The sequence below is a fragment of the Odocoileus virginianus genome, chromosome 6 (genome assembly GCF_023699985.2).
Source record: "Odocoileus virginianus isolate 20LAN1187 ecotype Illinois chromosome 6, Ovbor_1.2, whole genome shotgun sequence".
Classification (NCBI taxonomy): domain Eukaryota; kingdom Metazoa; phylum Chordata; class Mammalia; order Artiodactyla; family Cervidae; genus Odocoileus; species Odocoileus virginianus.
Genome location: NC_069679.1, coordinates 25,512,419 through 25,530,639, shown reverse-complemented (window position 1 = coordinate 25,530,639; position 18,221 = coordinate 25,512,419). Strand labels below are relative to the sequence as shown.

The 18,221-nt window shown below is 36.0% G+C and overlaps 1 protein-coding gene across 1 annotated transcript in view; it reads right to left on the bottom strand.

The window, feature by feature from the left end:
- BUB1B (BUB1 mitotic checkpoint serine/threonine kinase B) overlaps positions 1 to 18,221 on the bottom strand; it is a 53,275-nt gene that overhangs the window by 16,158 nt on the left and 18,896 nt on the right. Inside the window, exons 6-14 of the mRNA XM_020872348.2 lie at positions 15,417 to 15,586; positions 14,069 to 14,283; positions 13,804 to 13,895; positions 11,889 to 12,118; positions 5,985 to 6,097; positions 5,321 to 5,436; positions 4,703 to 4,752; positions 3,487 to 3,547; positions 3,248 to 3,353 (exon numbers count right to left, since the gene is read on the bottom strand). Coding sequence (XP_020728007.2) covers positions 3,248 to 3,353; positions 3,487 to 3,547; positions 4,703 to 4,752; positions 5,321 to 5,436; positions 5,985 to 6,097; positions 11,889 to 12,118; positions 13,804 to 13,895; positions 14,069 to 14,283; positions 15,417 to 15,586 — 1,153 coding nt within the window. The remainder of the gene's footprint in view (positions 1 to 3,247; positions 3,354 to 3,486; positions 3,548 to 4,702; positions 4,753 to 5,320; positions 5,437 to 5,984; positions 6,098 to 11,888; positions 12,119 to 13,803; positions 13,896 to 14,068; positions 14,284 to 15,416; positions 15,587 to 18,221) is intronic.

Below are 18,221 nucleotides of genomic sequence, written 5' to 3'. Positions count from 1 at the left end.
TAATGGAAAACACTTAAAATATGCCTTTGTCTTTAAAAGTAATACAAGTATATGGTTTTAAAAAGTCAACTAGTTTAAAAGAATCTGTAGTAAAAAAAATCTCCCTCCCACACTTGATCCTCCTACTTCTCCACTCCAGTCACTACTGTGTGTGTGTGTGCTAAGCCACTTCAGTTGTGTTGACTCTTTGCAACCCTATGAACTGTAGCTCACCAGGCTTCTCTGTCCATGGGATTTACCAGGCAAGAATACCGGAGTGGGTTGCCATGCCCTCCTCCAGGGGGTCTTCTAGACCCAGGGATCAAACTCGCATCTCTTATATCTCCTGTATTGGCAGACAGGTTCTTTACCATTTGTGCTACCTGGGAAGTCCCCAGATACTACTAAGCAGAGACAACTGCTATGACCATATACATCTGGGAGGAAACATGCACAAGCATATTTTATGCATTTTAAAAAGAGGTTTTAAAACAAGTGAAATTACAGCATATATGCTAATCTATATTATTTGTTACCACTATATTTTTTAGCTTATTTTCTGTGCTATGAAAAATTCTTTAAAAACATGTTGGTAACCCTGTGGGTCTATCAGAAGTTGACCAACTGTTTTAGGCTATTCTCTGTTTTTTACTATCATGAAACTATTTTAAATATTCTTGTAGATTTAAATCTTTAGGAATATGTTAGTTTTCTCAGAAATAATTCATAAAAATAGAACTATCAGGTCAAAAAGGTAATGGGACATTAAGGTTATTTATTCATACTGCCTAACTTCCCTCAGAAATATTGTACCACTTTATACATTTACCTGAAGTACACAAAAGTGCTATTTCATTTAACCCTCATTGATACTAGATACTAATTTTCTAGATCACTACCAATGTGACATATACTCTGAATTTCTGGCTCAACATAATTAAGTAGAGGGGGCAGGAGGAGAAGGGGACGACAGACGATGAGATGGCTGGATGGCATCACTGACTCGATGGACATGGGTTTGAGTAAACTCCGGGAGTTGGTGACGGACAGGGAGGTCTGGCATGTTGCAATTCATGGGGTCACAAAAAGTCGGACACGACTGAGCGACTGAACTGAACTGAACTGAGAGATCCATCTAGAAGAAACAATAGATGAAACTAAAGAATCCTAAGATTAGAGTAAAATAGATGTCTGTAGTCTAAGGATACATTTTATGCAAATACTACTTATGGCCCTATTAGTTTAGACACTTTAAATATGATTTTTTTTTTAGGGAAAAAAAAATGCTGGTAGGTACCTATTAACAAAATTCAAGTAAAAGTTTAAGACAAAAAAACCTAAGATATCCTTTTAATAATTTAGTCCATCCTTGAACATCTGAACCTAGAACTACTACCTCCAAATCCAGCCTATTCTCTGGTGGTATTCTCCAGAATACAATATGTAAAAATTACTCTTCTACATCATCATCTTTATTACCTACATTAGAATTACCTGGGAAAGTATTTAAAACAGACAAAAATACATGCTTGGATTTTATCTCTGGAAATTCCAATTCAGTATAGTTGGAATGGGGCCTCAGCACCTTCAGTCATACATGGCTCCCGAGGTTCTTCTGGGTTGCTGCAAATTTTCTGTATCTTGATATATGTGAAGACTGCATGGATATTCACATATTTAAAATTTTACCTAGCTGTACAATTAATATTTGTGTAATGTATCAATATAAGAGCTCTCTCTCTCTTTATTTGCTAAGTTGTGTCCAACTCTTGCAACCCCATGGACTGTAGCCCGCCAGGCTCCTCTGTCCATGGGATTCTCCAGGCAAGAATACTGGAGTGAGTTGCCATGCCCTCCTCCAGGGGATCTTCCCAACCTAGGGATCAAACCTAGGTCTCCTGCATTGCAGGCTGATTCTTTACCAACTGAGGTACTGAGGGAGGTCCACTGGATATAAGATATACCTCAATAAATAAGTAAACAAAAAGAAAAACATGTTTGATTCATTGGAATACACTGATTTAACACTGTTTTAAATCATTATAGATACTGATCATGTCTCCCCTTATAAGCTTCAGATTAAACATACTCAGTTCTCTTTAATATTAAGACAAGTTTCCAGATACTGGTTTAAAACTTCAATGAAATGTCATTGATAAAGTTTATTTACTTTGACTTGAATGTCTGCAGGGTCACTAGTACATAGTGGTTAAAACAGAACATTACTTAAAAAAAAAAAGGTTGGTTCACATAACTTTCATTGCTACAAAAATTTTTTTATGAAAGAAAAAGATCCTGGGCTTTGAAGTCAGTGATTTTTCCCTACTTAAAAAAATCGAGATATAATTAACATACAAGAAAATCCACTCTTTTATAATGTGCATTTCAGTAGTTTTTAGTATCATGCCTTCATAATGCTTTGCAACCATCACCACTATCTCACTTGCAACCATCACCACTACCTAACTCCAGAACATTTTCATCACCTTAAAAAGAATCACTGTATCAATTTGTGGTCACTTTACAATCCACTCTCCCTAATCCCCTGGAAATCCTAATCTATTTTCTGCCTTTATGAAAAGACTTCTGTTTATTTCACATAAACAGAATACAATATGTGTTCTTTTAGGTGTGCTTTCATTTTAGCAAAGTATTAAAGATTCACCCGTGTTGTAGGATATGTCAATATTCCACTCCTTCTTATGGCTGGACACTATTTCACTTTACAGATACACATTTTGTTTATTCAAACTCAGGTGATGAATGTTTGGTTGTTTCCTGTTATTGGCTATAATGAACAATGCTGCTATGAACATTTATGTCATTTTTGTGTGATGATATGTTTTAAATTCTTTTGGTAATCCTTCAATTAAAAATAAATTAATTAAATTAAAAATTCTTTTGGATATATTTACCTAGGAGGGAACTGCTGGATCATATGGTAACCCTATTGTCAACATTTTGAGGAATTGCCAAATTGTTTTCCAAGCAGGTTGTACCACTGTACACCCTCATCAGCAACGTATGAGGGTTCTAGTTACTTCACATCCTTACCAACAGTTGTTGTCTTTTTGATTATAGCCATCCAAGTGCATGTGTATAGTATTTCACCATGATTTTGATTTGCATTTTCTGACAGCAGTGCTGAGCATCTTTTCATGTGCTTATTCCAAGCCAATGATTTTCATTTTAACTCTAAACTTCTGTGAGAAATGAATGAAACTATCCACTAGCCCATTTATATAAACTTAGGAATACTGTTTCTTACACAAACATCTGGAGATACATCCTCATTTGAGGTGATGCTTTCTGAAGTTTTGAGAATTGCAAGAGGTCTTCGTTGGGCTAAAACCCGTGAGGGAGCTGCAGAAGGACTAGAAAAAGACATATCCCATTTAGCAATTTTTCTCTTAGCATAGATAACAGTAACCTCCTATTTCACCCTTATTTACAATAATAGAAAACTTTTAATTTTTGAAACAAAATAAATAAAAAAAACCCTCAAACCTGACAGGCTTTTTTTCTGAAAGAAGAGACTCATCAAAAATGGAGAAAGGTACACTGGAACCTATAGAAAGAGAGACTAAATTTACACTCTTTAGAGTAAATGCCCTACTCTTCAAGACAAGTAGGTCAATTAACATTTTTGCTGTTTGAAAGCAGAAAAACAATTTTATCTTTTATAATAAATAATTTCAAAAGTACAAAAGATCATTTAATAACAATGATCTAAACATGGATGATCTTATTTCCTCTTTATTTCCCATCACTACTCCCCAAATCTAACTCAACTCTGAATTATTTTTGAAGCAAATACAAAACACCATATCATTGCATATGTAAATATTTCAGTACACATTTCTTAGAGATAGCATCTTTTTAAAAAGCATAATCTCAAACCATGATCATATCTACAGAATTAACCATTTCTGAATTCACACATCCAGTCAGAAGTATCACATTTTACCAAAACTTTTTAGAAAGTTTGAATCAGGAATGCAAAGTAGATTCAAACACTGTGACCAGTTGAAATTGCCTCTTAAATTTCTTTTATTTTATAGGGTTTTTGTTTTTGCTATTAATTTTTTGTTTTAGAAACTGGGTTGTTTACCCCATAATGCTGCATTTTTGGCCAATTACATTCTTGTTTCATATGTTCTTCTATGCCTTGCATTTCCTATAAATTGATGGTTAGACTTAAAGGTTTATTTATTTATTTATTTATTTTAGACTTAAAGGTTTAATCAGATTCTACTGAATTTTTTAAACTACTAGCTGGATACTCATGTTTCTACCACTTTTAACATGTTTCTGAAAAGAACAAATTTGAATATAAAATAGCTTTAATTTTAAGCTTCTCCCCACTCTTTCTATCAAGAAACCTCTTTCTAGTCTTGGCTCCTGGGTGCTACTGATATGCTTAGCTAGAGTGCACTAACTAAAGTGAAATATTATTTTACAGTTAGTATAAATTGAAATTACATTTAAAATCAAATACTTTTAAGCAATGAGTTATTTTACAAAAATATTCTTTCAAATGTCTATCCTATCTTGAATTATATGCTAATAAATTGAATTCCATGATTCAAAGATTATAATACCTGAATCCCCCTCTTTGCTTTCTTTCACCTCCTTTTACTACAATCAATAAAATTATTTATACTTGTTACATAAGGCATTTGTTATCAGTAAGGTCTTCATGAGATTGTCAAATACAACTCACTTTTAGAATGAGGTTGTTCTTGCCAAACGTTTTCTGCAAGTGATGTTTCCCTGTGAAGAAACTTGTTTTTAAACATGTGGCTTACTACCCACAGAACAAATCATTTAATTCTCAGAAGTCCAAGAGGCTTTTTTAAAAATTAAATATAATCCTCATTCTAAGATAAAGAAAATATTCTAGTACCATTAAACCAAATTCTTTAAGATAAAACCTTCAGTCATTAGAATTGTTATAGAAATATATTTGATAGCAGACATCAAGTTACATTAACAATATAAGCAGATTACAAAATGATAAACCTTCATTTTTATAAACAAATCCAAAACAACACATAGAGAAGTAATAAAGCAATGTTAATACTACTCATTTTTTGGTGGTAGAAATGAGTGGTTTTATCATTTAAAAAATTATTTGGTTGTTATCATAAGAAATATGTTATTTTTTTTAAATGGAAAAAAACCCTCCTTCATTAGCATCAAAGCTGACGTTGTGACAAAGAGTTGCAAAAATCTTGTCTCAATACTATAAAAGTTAAAGAGACAAGTCTAGAGAGTCAAAGGCTGGTTCTAAACGCCCTCCTTTCTATAAGCATCATTCCTTCCACCAATGTGGTCCTACCTGGCACAAGAGTTTACTGGGCAAACAAAATTGGACACAGCTATTCCTGATATTTCCTGAGACTCTGAAGCAATTCGCAGTTCAGCTGTCTCCTTTGTAGACATCCTCTCTTCTTGCTATTTGCATTAAATAAACAAAATTAGTATGTCCCTATCTAGAAAATGCTACCTATTTTCAAGTTTTAGTGCCAAAATTAGCCTTACTATACACTCCCAAGATATTTACTAACCATATAGAATGTCTATCCCACAGAAGTTATTTCCAGTAATTTATGTTCCCAGTATAAACTGATACTGCTGTACTTAACTAAGTAGTGGCAAGCAAATACACACTCAATTTCTTTAGCTAATCTCATTTTAATGGAACATGACTAGAATAAAAAACTAAAGTCAGAAGTAACAGAATAGTAATTTAGAGGATAACTAAGATGTCAATAAATTGTATCACTTATATGCCACAAATTCCATTTGAAGTCACCTGTTAAAATTACTTTAATAAAATTACTTTAATATAAAATTATCTGCTCAACTTTGCTGATACTAATAGCTAAGAAACTGCCAAAAACTGAGTGGGCACTGGCAGGACTTTTACCTTCTATATTTTCATGCTGTTTAAATTTGTTTCAATAAGCATTAGTTGTTATGTATTGAAAACAGAAAATGACCTGCTCACTCGCTCTTTCCTGCCGAGTGGTTTGGATTTCTTTTAGCTTCTTCTCCATCTCTTCAATCTGTTTCTGCATTTCTGCTCTCTTCTCTGCACTGGTCAGTAGTTCAGCTAGAAATAGTAAAGTTGGCTGAGGCATTACTCCTTATAGCAATTTATTCTGTCAAAGACCGTCTTTGGGACAGTCAATATTACAGATAAGAATGATACAAATGGAGCAAAGCCCTCAACTTGAGGTCTCAGTCTCTATTATTTATTCAGTCAATAAAAAATAGAAATCTATTATGTGCGAAGCACAACAAGGTATTTAGGTTTTAGTGGCACATAATACAACGTCCTTGGTCATGTGATGCTAATGTTCAATTTGGCAGAGACAAACACACAGAAATTAAAAGATAATCAGTACTAAAAATAAAAATTAGGTGATGTGAAAATGTGTCATTGGGTAGGGGAATGGAGGTCAGGAGCTACTAAACCAGTGATCAGGGGAGATCATCTAAGGCAGTTACATTATAAAGCTGTAACCTGGATAACAAGAGGCCAGTCATATAAAGATCTGAGGAACGTTTCTAGAGCAAGGGATTAGATGGCATAAAGGCCCTAATGGGGGAACAAGATCATAGGTACAAGGATTCAAAAGAAGGCCAACATGGTTGTAGCATAGAAATAGGGAGCAAACATCATCACTCATTATCAGAGAAATGCAAATCAAAACCACAATGAGGTACCATTACACGCCAGTCAGGATGGCTGCTATCCAAAAGTCTACAAGCAATAAATGCTGGAGAGGGTGTGGAGAAAAGGGAGCCCTCTTACACTGGTGGTGGGAATGCAAATTAGTACAGCCACTATGGAGAACAGTGTGGAGATTCCTTAAAAAACTGGAAATAGAACTGCCATATGACCCAGCAATACCACTTCTAGGCATACACACCGAGGAAACCAGATCTGAAAGAGACACGTGCACACCAATGTTCATTGCAGCACTGTTTATAATATCCAGGACATGGAAGCAACCTAGATGCCCATCAGCAGATGAATGGATAAGGAAGCTGTGGTACATATACACCATGGAATATTACTCAGCCATTAAAAAGAATTCATTTCAATCAGTTCTAAGGAAATGGATGAAACTGGAGCCCATTATACTGAGTGAAGTAAGCCAGAAAGATAAAGACCATTACAGTATACTAACACATATATATGGAATTTAGAAAGATGGTAATGATAACCCTATATGCAAAACAGAAAGAGAGACACAGATGTACAGAACAGACTTTTGGACTCTGTGGGAGAAGGCGAGGGTGGGATGTTTCAAGAGAACAGCATCAAAACATGTATATTATCTAGGGTGAAACAGATCACCAGCCCAGGCTGGATGCATGAGACAAGTGCTCGGGCCTGGTGCACTGGGAAGACCCAGAGGGATCAGGTAGAGAGGGAGGTGGGAGGGGGGATCGGGATGGGGAATACATGTAACTCCATGGCTAATTCATGTCAATGTATGACAAAACCCACTACAATATTGTAAAGTAATTAGCCTCCAACTAATAAAAATAAATGAAAAAAAAAAAGAAATAGGGAGCAAAGTAAAAGATGAGGTTGGAAAGGTAAGCAAGGGCCAAATCATGTAGGGTTTGTAAGAGTTTGTACTGCATTCTAAGACAATGAAAAAACACGGGAGAATTTTAAATAAAGGAGGGACATGACCTGACTTTCTAAAAATGATAATGTGCTGTGAACACAATGAATTGTGGGAAGGCCAGAAAGAGGGCAGAAAGTCTAACTGCAGCAGTCCAACTAAAAGACTGTGGTTTGGACTGAGGTAATAATAGGAATGGTGACAAATGAAGATGTATGAAACTTTTTGGTGGCAAAGTTGGTTTATTCATTTGATGTGGGGGAATGGTAAGGAAAGAGGGATAAAACATGCCTTTCAGAGTTTTTTTGGGGGACTTTGAACCAACTTGGTGCATGGTGATGCCTTTTGTTGAAATAGGGAAGCCTGTGGTACATTTGCATATTGGGGTGTGGTTTGTGATAGAAATCAGTAACTGGTTTTGGTTATGTAGAGCTTAAAATGTCTATTGGAGGGATTTCACTGGTGGTCCAGTGGCTAAGACTCTGAGCTCCCAATGCAAGGGGCATGAGTTCAACCCCAGGTCAGGGAACTAGATTCCATATGCCTCAACTAAAGATCCCCAAAATGCTCAATGAAGATTGAAGATGCTGTGTGTCGCAACTAAGACCCTGCACAGCCAAATAAATACATATAAATTTTAAAAGATGCCTATTAGGACAGCCAATAAATGCAGGCAACTAAATATCAGTCTGGGGATAAGGTGAAATGTCAGGGATGTGGATATGAATTTGAGATTCAATAGCTTGTAAACAGTATTTAATACATTACTTAAAGATGGCTGTTGAAAGAAGAGATAATTGGGATATTTCAGAACTCTCCCGGGCCTCAGGAAGAGGCCCTGGATGAGAAGAACAGTAAGGGAAATGGAGCAAGAATACACCATCAAGGAAGAAGCCAAAGAGAAGCATTTCATAAAGCATTTCAACTGTACTCAATGAAGCCAAGAGGTCAATAAAGATCAGGACTCAGAAACAGCCATTGGATTCGGCAAAAAGGAGGTTTCAGGTCACTGTGATCATTGGAATAGAAAAGACGCTTGAGGAAATGTTCAGTCGGTAAGTCATGTCTGACTCTTGGCGACCTCATGGGCTGCAGCATGCCATGCTTCCCTGTCCTTCACTATCTTCCAAAGTTTGCTCAAACTCGTGTCCACTGAGTTGATGATGTTATCCAATTACTTCATCCTCTGTTGCCCCCTTCTCCTCCTGCCCTCAATCTTTACAAGCATCAGGGTCTTTCCAATGAGTTGACTCCTCGCATCAGGTGGCCAAAGTATTGGAGATTCAGCATCAGTCCTTCCAATGAATATTCACAGTTGATTTCCTTTAGGATGGACTGGTTTGATCTTCCTGCTGTCCAAGGGACTCTAAAGAGTCTTCTTCAATACCACAACTCAAAAGGATCAATTCTTTGACACTCAGGTTTCTGTATGGTTCAACTCACTTCTGTAGATGACTATTGGAAAAACCACAATTTTGACTATATGGACCATTAGTGGCAAAATAACGTCTCTGCTTTTTAATATGTTATCTAAGTTTGTTATAGCTTTTCTTCCAAGGAGCAAACATCTTTTAATTTTGTGGCAGCAATTTGCAGTGATTTTGGAGCCCAAGAAAATAAATCTGCCACTTTCTTCACTTTTCCCGCATCTATTTAACAAGAAGTGATGGGACCAGATGACATATCTTTGTTTTTTAATGTTGAGTTTTAAGCCAGCTTTTTCAGTTGAGGAAATAATAGGCATCAAGATTACAATTCCCCCCAAATCTTGCTGTGAAAGGGAGTATAAAAATGGGGTTGTAGTTGGAGACGAATAAGGATAATGGAGATTTTATTTCTTTCTTTTTAAAAAATGGAGACATTATATTTGCCTAAATTAGTGAGAATGGCTTAGTAAAAAGGGAAAATGCTAGAGGGGGAAGAAATAAGGACCATTTCTTTGATAGGAACAGAGAAATGCTAATTTTAACAAAAAGAATGAGTGTCCAGATAGCTTGGCAGATTTGATGGAAGAAAATGGAGTTATCGTTACATTCCTTCTATTTTCTCAATTAGGTTACAAAGAAGATTCTAGGTCAGGAGGGACAGGGATGTATATTTGAAAATGAAAGAAAATTAAATTAGTTGTTTAGCAGAAAGAAGAAATTCACCCATCAGGTAACTAGTAAGACTGTTGCCACTGCTACTAAGTCGCTTCAGTCGTGTCTGACTCTGTGCGACCCCATAGACGGCAGCCCACCAGGCTTCCCCGTCTCTGGGATTCTCCAGGCAAGAACACTGGAGTGGGTTGACATTTCCTTCTCCAAGTAAGACTGTTAGGCACTGGTAAATGTTGTGGTCAAGAATTTAAAATGAGGACTTCCTAGGTAGTTCAGTGGTTAAGAATCCACCTGCCAATGCAGGGGACACAAGTTCGATCCCTGGTCCAGGAAAGCTCATGTGCCCTAGAGCCCACACTCTGCAACAAGAGAAGCCACCACAATGAGAAGCTGGTGCAACACAACTAGAGAAAGCCCACGCACAGCAGCGAAGATCCAGCAGAGCCAAAATAAAAAATAAAAAGGATTTAAAATGAGACCAATTCATAGTTGCATTTTTCTCCAGCCACATTTAAACAATTATACTTGGATGCAGGTACCGGGTGTGAGGAGATAGCTGGATTTAACTAAGGTTGAGGTTTTGCCAGGTGAATACAAAATAGAGTGGATGGTGTAGGGGGAGAAATAAGAAATAAGCCAGGTATGTAGAATACTAAGGAGGTTCAATGGGTAGGGAAAAAACTGGAAGACCTGAATTGGAAACAAACTTTTTGAAGGAGAAGGGGGAAAATGCTTTAGAAGTAGCAATGGGAAGAAAGGATAACCTGTGGCTTCCTCATTTCTCATATCTCTTTGAGTTGAATGTCAGCAATAATCTTTGACGCTAGTTTTGAATATAACAAGAAACCACTTTCTTATAGGCATGAGGATTTCTTAAGAGTACAAACTAGATTCAGAGACAAGATTAGGAAGAGTATTACAGTATCCTCAGAGTTCAATACTTCTTTCAGCACTCAAATCTCAACTAACCCTAGCTCAGGTTCTTCTTTAGCTAGTTGAGAATAAATTGTACTATTTTACTTTTATACATTTGGTGTAGCTAGAGCTTTCCCTTTAGGAAGCAGAAGTTTCAACCTAAGTGCCTTGTTCCTTTCCCAGCTCATATTTGGCTATTCTGCTAGCCTACTCTTTGTTGTGGTGATTTCCACTTTTAAAAAGTTTCACACAACTAGTTCCTTATCTTTTAAGCATTCCCTCTCTCCTACCTAGACACATGATTCCATTTTTCCATATATTATTGAGGCCAGAGCACTTCTGTCAATCTTGGAAGGCACTAGTTGATGTAACAAATAAGGCAATTCCAAGCTTACTAACAGGCTACTTTACAGACCTTTGCTTCTAACTTGTCACTTGAAACTCTGAAATGATTTTTTTTCTCAAACAAATTATAAGTGATGGTTAAGTTTCCCAGTAGCCCTATGAATGTCACATCTCTTTAGGTGAGCTGAGCTGCAGGTTACTCTGGATGATTGCGTTTAAAAAAAAAAAAATTTCTTCATTCTTGGTATAGATCCTAGTCAAAATGCTTAAATGGATAAAATTTATTTTTGGATTCCCCCCCACCCCCAACCTCCTTTTCTATACTCTCACTCATCTTCTAATGCCTTAAATTCCAAATGCTAAACTTCCCTACTTTCAGCCTATTTTGGGCACCTTTTGCCCTCAAGTACTTCTAGGCTTCAGAATCAGAACCACTTCCTACTTTTCCCAAATTTCCAGTTTTTCATTGTTTATAAGCCTCCCTTAAATCACAAAGAACACAGTGTCTTTAATAAACAGGACATACAACTATCATCTAAATGACAGTTTGTTAACCTAAATTAGCCCTGGGAGAAATTTGAGGCACAGTATCAAAAGTAAAGTGAAATATTTAGGAAATATTAGAAAAAGCACTTTTCTGTCTGCCTATTGCAGGGAAATATGAATTGGTCCAGCAGTTTCTTTACTTCTGAACACAAACTTAGTTGTTTAAAATTTTTCCTCATGGGTTTCATAGAAAGCAGCAATGGAAGTTCAACTTAAATAGAGAAACACAGAAGTCAGAGAAGCGTCACACAAAAGTACACACAACAGCAGTTACTTTCCTCAGGCTTAAAATAGCAACTCAGTCTTCCTACAACTAAGTTATTTTTACAAACTTGAGCTAGATAAATACACATACCTTCTCTTCGCTCTTTTAATTTCTTCCGGAAAACCTCAGCCCGGATCTCTTCAAAGGAGAACTCCCCCACTCCTGCATAAATCTTCTCCTTACAATACATCATCTTCTCCTTCTTCTCAGACTCTTCTTGCTGAAGACTTTGAACTCTCTTCAGGAGATCTCCTTCTTCCTTCCCAGGCTTTCTTGTGCTTAGAATGTGGTTTATACTGGGTTCAATTTTACATGGTGTCCTAAAAGAAGGAAGATAATTATTATTTATCATACAGATCAAATGAGCTGTTTCTTACGTTTTGACAAAACACAGGGATGATGTCAGTTGTGAGGCTATATATGATGGATTCCAAAAAACAAAAACAATTAAGAGGCTAAAAATAATTTACATGGTCCATCAACAATTATGTTCTGAGTACTACTATGATGAGGAAGGAATTAGCTATAAGTTAAAAGTCATCAAATAGCTTATATTACTTATAGGTAAAAATATATCTGAATAACATATCTTTTTTTCAAAGGAGGTAATATTTTTATTGAAGTGTAGTTGATTTATAATGTGCTAGTTTCACATGTACAGCAGTGATTCAGTTATATATAATATATATATACATATTCCTTTTCAGATTTTTTCCCTTATAGGTTATTACAAAATACTGAATATAATTCTCTGTGCTATACAGCAGGTCCTTGTTGGTTATCCATTTTATGTATAGTTATGTGTATGTGTTAATCCCAATCGCCTAATTTATCCCATACTTTTCCCCTTTGGTGGGCTTCCCTGGTGGCTCAGACGGTAAAGAATCCGCCTGCAATGCAGGAGACCTGGGTTTGATCCCTGGGTTGGGAAGATCCCCTGGAGAAGGGAATGACTACCCAGTCCAGTATTCCTGCCTGGAGAATCCCATGGACAGAGGAGCCTGGTGGGCTACAGTCCATGGGTCGCAAAGAGTCAGACACGACTGAGCGACTGACACTAACACTGTGCCCTTGGGGGACCATAAGTTTGTTTTCTGTGACTGTGGTGAATAACCAAATCTAAATAGAACCCAGGGTACAAAATGAAGCTAACTGATGCAATACAGCCCATTTCTTATTGTTCTGCACCCAGAAGAATTAGAAATACAGCATTTAGAGAACTGATGATGTAAAATTCAACATTATCAGCTGCAGGGGAAGAGTCGAGAGTGGTAATACAGGTTTGAAAATGGAGCATACCTCAATCAGGATCTGGACTATAGATCAGAATCACTTACATATCTTTTATTTTTTTACATCTTTTTATATCTTTTTACAACTAAAGATATCTGGTCCTCACCTCAGATACACTGGATCAGAAATTTTAATAATGGTCCAAACATCTACATGCTTAAAAGGCTTTCTCAATTTGCTCAACTGATAAAAGACTTTATGAAAAAACCTACACAAACATCATACCTAGCATATAATGAGGGGTTACAAATTATATATGAAGAAACTTTTGCAATAGGACACAAAATATGACCTAATATTATCACTCCACAATGTTATATATTAGACTGAATCAGACTGCCTGATTATTTAATTAGTCATATTTCATAGAAATGCCAAGAAAAAGACATCCAGAAAGAAAAAGCAGGTTATGAACAAAAACTGCCATAATTCCTCACTACTGTCATTAATAAAGGTAGAACATCTCCCTTAAATAACAGTGACTATCTTTAACTACACCAATTTAAATATAAACCTATTGAGTTTATTCCTTAATAAGAAAAATAAGTGGTCTTTTAGCCCTAACACACTAAAAAAAAAAAAAAAAAGACATAAAGGAAATAAAACTTTCGTTTACTTTCATTTCCACAGAGAAAATGCTTTAGGAATTAGATAGGTGCACCTGCCCATCCTTAATAATTTCTACCTCAAAATATCTGTAAATCAAACTCACATAACTGGCTGTTGTGCAGTCTCTTCCACATATGGAGTAAAACTTGGAAGCATAGAGGGTACAGCTGTCATAGACGCTGTATTGCCACGAGGCTGGCGATGAAGAAGAAAACTAAAATTACCACGGTTTTACATTCTGACACACCATATGCAGACCATGCCTAATTATTCAAGAGGAATTAAAAGAGATGCTAAAAATACTCCTCTGTTTGAACTCTGAAGCCTTTGTTATGTCAGCAAATAAACTGGATCTTAAGAGTCCTTACCCTGTGTTCCAAAGGCCTGCCTGTGTTCCAAGGGCCGGCTTGCAGCTCATTCTCTTTGCCCCTGGACACAGGAGGTGCTATCCATGGCTGGACTGTAGGCTTAGATGACTCTGCTCTAGAAGCCTCACCAGAATTTTCATCAAAAACAATAATTCTAGAATTACTTTGCATCTGTTGAGGAACTGGATTTTGGAGACCTCTGTTCTGGCTTGGAGCTAAGAGAAAAATATTAAACTTTCAAAATCTAAATTTAAAAATCTTTACCAATTTAGATGCCCAATAAGGTATATCTGATCATTTCCCAAATTAAGATTACTTCTACTACCATAGAATCAGAGATTTTTTAAAATAATAATTTAAAAAAACCTTAATGCATCAAATTATTAATTTTAAATCTATTCTACATTTGTTACTTATACCCTCCCTCTTTTCCCTCACCTGTAATCTTTTACATATAGATATCCAAAAAACAAATTCTGTATCTTCCTTCAGTCATCATTCTAACATTGTCTAATTTTATCAGGATTAACTTAAATCTTAATGTTCATTTTTCAGTTAAAATTTTTCTCTCAGCTGAAATGTATTGAATCTAAAAAAAAAACCAAATTAGCCCATTTATTATTAGTATTCTCTTTAGTGGTGCTGCTTATTAGAGTCAAGCTTCATCATGATCTGGATAAGATATTTTTCAGGACTATATTCTCTGTACTCTAATTCTCAGATCTCCAAGGAACATTCTGAGTCTTACAAAGTTGATATCAGGACAGGGATAAGAGATCTAAATATCTGGTCTACATGTCTAATCGCTATAAATGTGGTTAATAAAAGCTTACTGCTCTCTGTACCTCCTGCTCAATTTTGCTGGGAGCCTAAAATTTACCTTAAAAAATAGTAGATTTAAAGAGAGCCCAATTTCTGACCCTCCAAAACTGAAGACCAAATTAATACATTCTTTGTGAATTTGGTACATGTAAGTTTTACTTTGATAATACTTGCTATATTACTGCATATCTTTCAACTAATAACTGAAACTCAGAAACTAGATGCTTATTACTCTAGAAACATATTAGATTAGGTTTTTCTTTTTTCTTTTCCTTCCTGCTGTCTTTCCCTCTTTCTTTGCATTATACGAGTCCCAGAATAGGTTTTTCTTAAAGACACAAAATGCTGATATGTTTTAGTGTTACTGCACACTGTGATTTCAGCTTCTCCTTAAGACTTCTTTTTTGCTTCCTAGTATTCAGAACAGGAGGACAATGTTCATATATATATTTATACATGATTTCCTTACATAATTTGCCTACCACCTGAAACAAAAAGCTTCCCATAACAACACTAACAAACTCACCCTTGAGAGCACCCCCCACACGGCTGATTGGGGCTCTTGCTGTCTTTTTTCCTTTGCTCTTTAGTTCAGCCAGCGTGCTCCGCTGCGGTACAGAAGACCCCACAACTTCCTCCTCCTCTTCTTTCTCAAGTGCCAACAGAGTTTGCCGAGACACTCGAGCTTGGAATTGTCTAAAGTAAGAGAAGGGACAATTAACAGTTGGTGAGATGAACACTACTGTCCAGATTCAATTTCCTAATTTGCTAAACAAGGGAAAAGAGTAGGATGTAAGGGAAGAAATATATAGAAATAGCAAAAAAAAAATGTTTATTCTCTCAGAAACAAAGAAAGCCACCTTGAAATCAGAGAAGGTCCAAATTTGTATGTCCAAATTTGACCAATCAAAAATACTCTGAAGAGCACCAGCAGGTTGCAGGATTAGATCAGTGTTTTAGATTAAGATTATAGAATATATTAAGATCAGAGTTCCCATCAACTTTTTATTATGACTTTTTAAACTCACAAAATAGTTGAAAGAGTAAGTGAGCACCCATATACTCTTTACCTAGATTCACTAATTGTTAACATCTTGACACATCTATTTTATTGTCTCTCTTGCTACATAGAATCCCCACCCAACTCCCTACCCCAACATTTTTCCTGAATCAGATGAATGAAGTTGCATTCAACATGAATTTTACTTTTTAGTAAAGCTGGTAGAAATTTGAAGACTAAACTTCTGTGCTGTTGCCAAAGTTTTAAGTATTATCAAAAGGGTAAAGAAACTGAATAAACTGCAAATGCTGGCCAAGATGGAATAAGCCCATATTAGTTTCTCTCTTTCTCACTGATTAGAATTAAAAACTCCATAAAAAAAAAAAACTAAAAAAAAAAAGAATTAAAAACTCCAGACAAAATACAAAAAAAGCAACCAAGGTCTCTAAAAAGTAAACAAAAGCAAGTGGACTGTGGAGAGGAGTCAAACTTAAAGAAACAACCCACTCAAGGCTATTTCCTGTTTTTTTTCCCCCCTTCTCTTTTCCATATGGTTTTGAATTGTTACATTAGCAGTGCAGGAAGCTAAAACTCCTAAAGAAACCTCATCTTTCTGTCCAGAGGAAAGGAAAAAGGGGACTGTGAGGGCCAGTGAGTATGGGAGAAATATTGGAGGGGATGAGCTGAAGAGAATCTCCTGATTCTGTATATGAATTGGCACAAGCCCTGTACCACCCTTGAGTTATGCATACACAGAGCAGACCCAAAGCAGCACACAAAAGGCTCTGAGAACTGAACTAAAATATAAACCACTGTCCAAGCCCTAGACTAACCCTGGAGCAACAGACAAATGGGATAGACCTAAGGGTCTCTGAAAATTTAACTGACATTAGAACCACTACCCACATAAGTTGAAAAAGAAATCATATCTGAAGGCTGGTTACCTAATAAGACAAAAGCATCAACATTAACTAATAGGACCTAGAGTCTAATAACACCAGTGTAAATGTCTAGTATATAATCCAAAATCACCTGACATATAAAGAACCCGGAAAATGTGACCAATTCTCAAAGGAAAAACAGAGATACAAACATCAAATGACAGCTTCCCTGGTGGTTCAGACTGTAAAGAATCTGCCTGCAATGTGGGAGAACTGGGTTCGATTCCTGGGTTGGCAAGATCCCCTGGAAGAGGGCATAAAAACCCACCCCAGTATTTTTGCCTGGAGAATCCCCAAGGACAGAGGAGTCTGGAGGGCTACAGTCCGTGGGGTCGCAAAGAGTTGGACACAACTGAGTGACAAAGCACATTACAGCACAGTGACCAAAAATATAAATACAGAAATCACAGCACAACCATGATTGGTATTTATGAAGAAATTTTATATATAAAGAATAATATAAAATCACAATATTGTAAAGTAATTGTCCTCCAATTAAAATAAACTAATTAATAAAAAAAATAAAAACATCAAATGACCCAGGTGTTGAGTTTTCAGACAGATTTTAAAGCAGCTAACACAATGATGCTCCATAATATAAAGGTAAAAATATTTTAAATGAATGGAAAGATAGAAATTCTCAACTGACACACAGAAACTATGAAAAAGAATCAAATAGAAATTTTAGACCTGAAAAACACAATATCTGAAATAAACAATTTACTGGATATACTCATTATCAGAATGGAGAAGACTGAAAAAAGAGTAAATGAACCTGAAGAAAAATCAATAAAAATTGCCCACCCTAAAGAATAGAAAGAATAAAGTTAAAATTTTGTTTCAACTAAAGAGAATCTAATATGTGTGGAACTGAAGTCCCAGAAGAAAAGGTACAGAAAAGTACTTTAAAAATAATGGCTGAAAACTTTTCAAATTTTGTGAAAGGCATGTCTTTACAAATTCAGAAAGCCCAGTAAACCCCAAATGGATTAAATATAAAGGCAATCATATCTAGACACATCATGATCAAATTGCTAAAAAGCAATGTTAAAGAAAAAAAAAACTTAGCCAGAGAAAATCAACGAAAATTACAAAAAAGGGGGACGAACCATTTAAATGATTGTAGATGACCCATCAGGTATCAGAGAGTCGAAGACAGAAACACGCTAAAAGAATTGTTGGACCAGAATTCTACATCCAATGAAAATATCCTTCAGAAATAAAGATGAATAAAGACAGTCTCAGGGGCTTCCCTGGGGGTCCAGTGGTTAAAATTCCATGCTTCCAAAACAGGGGGCACGGGTTTGATCCCTTGTTAGGAAATCAAGATTCTGCATGCTGTGAGGCTGGGGGAAAAAAAAAAAAAAGACATTCTCAGATGAAGAAAAAC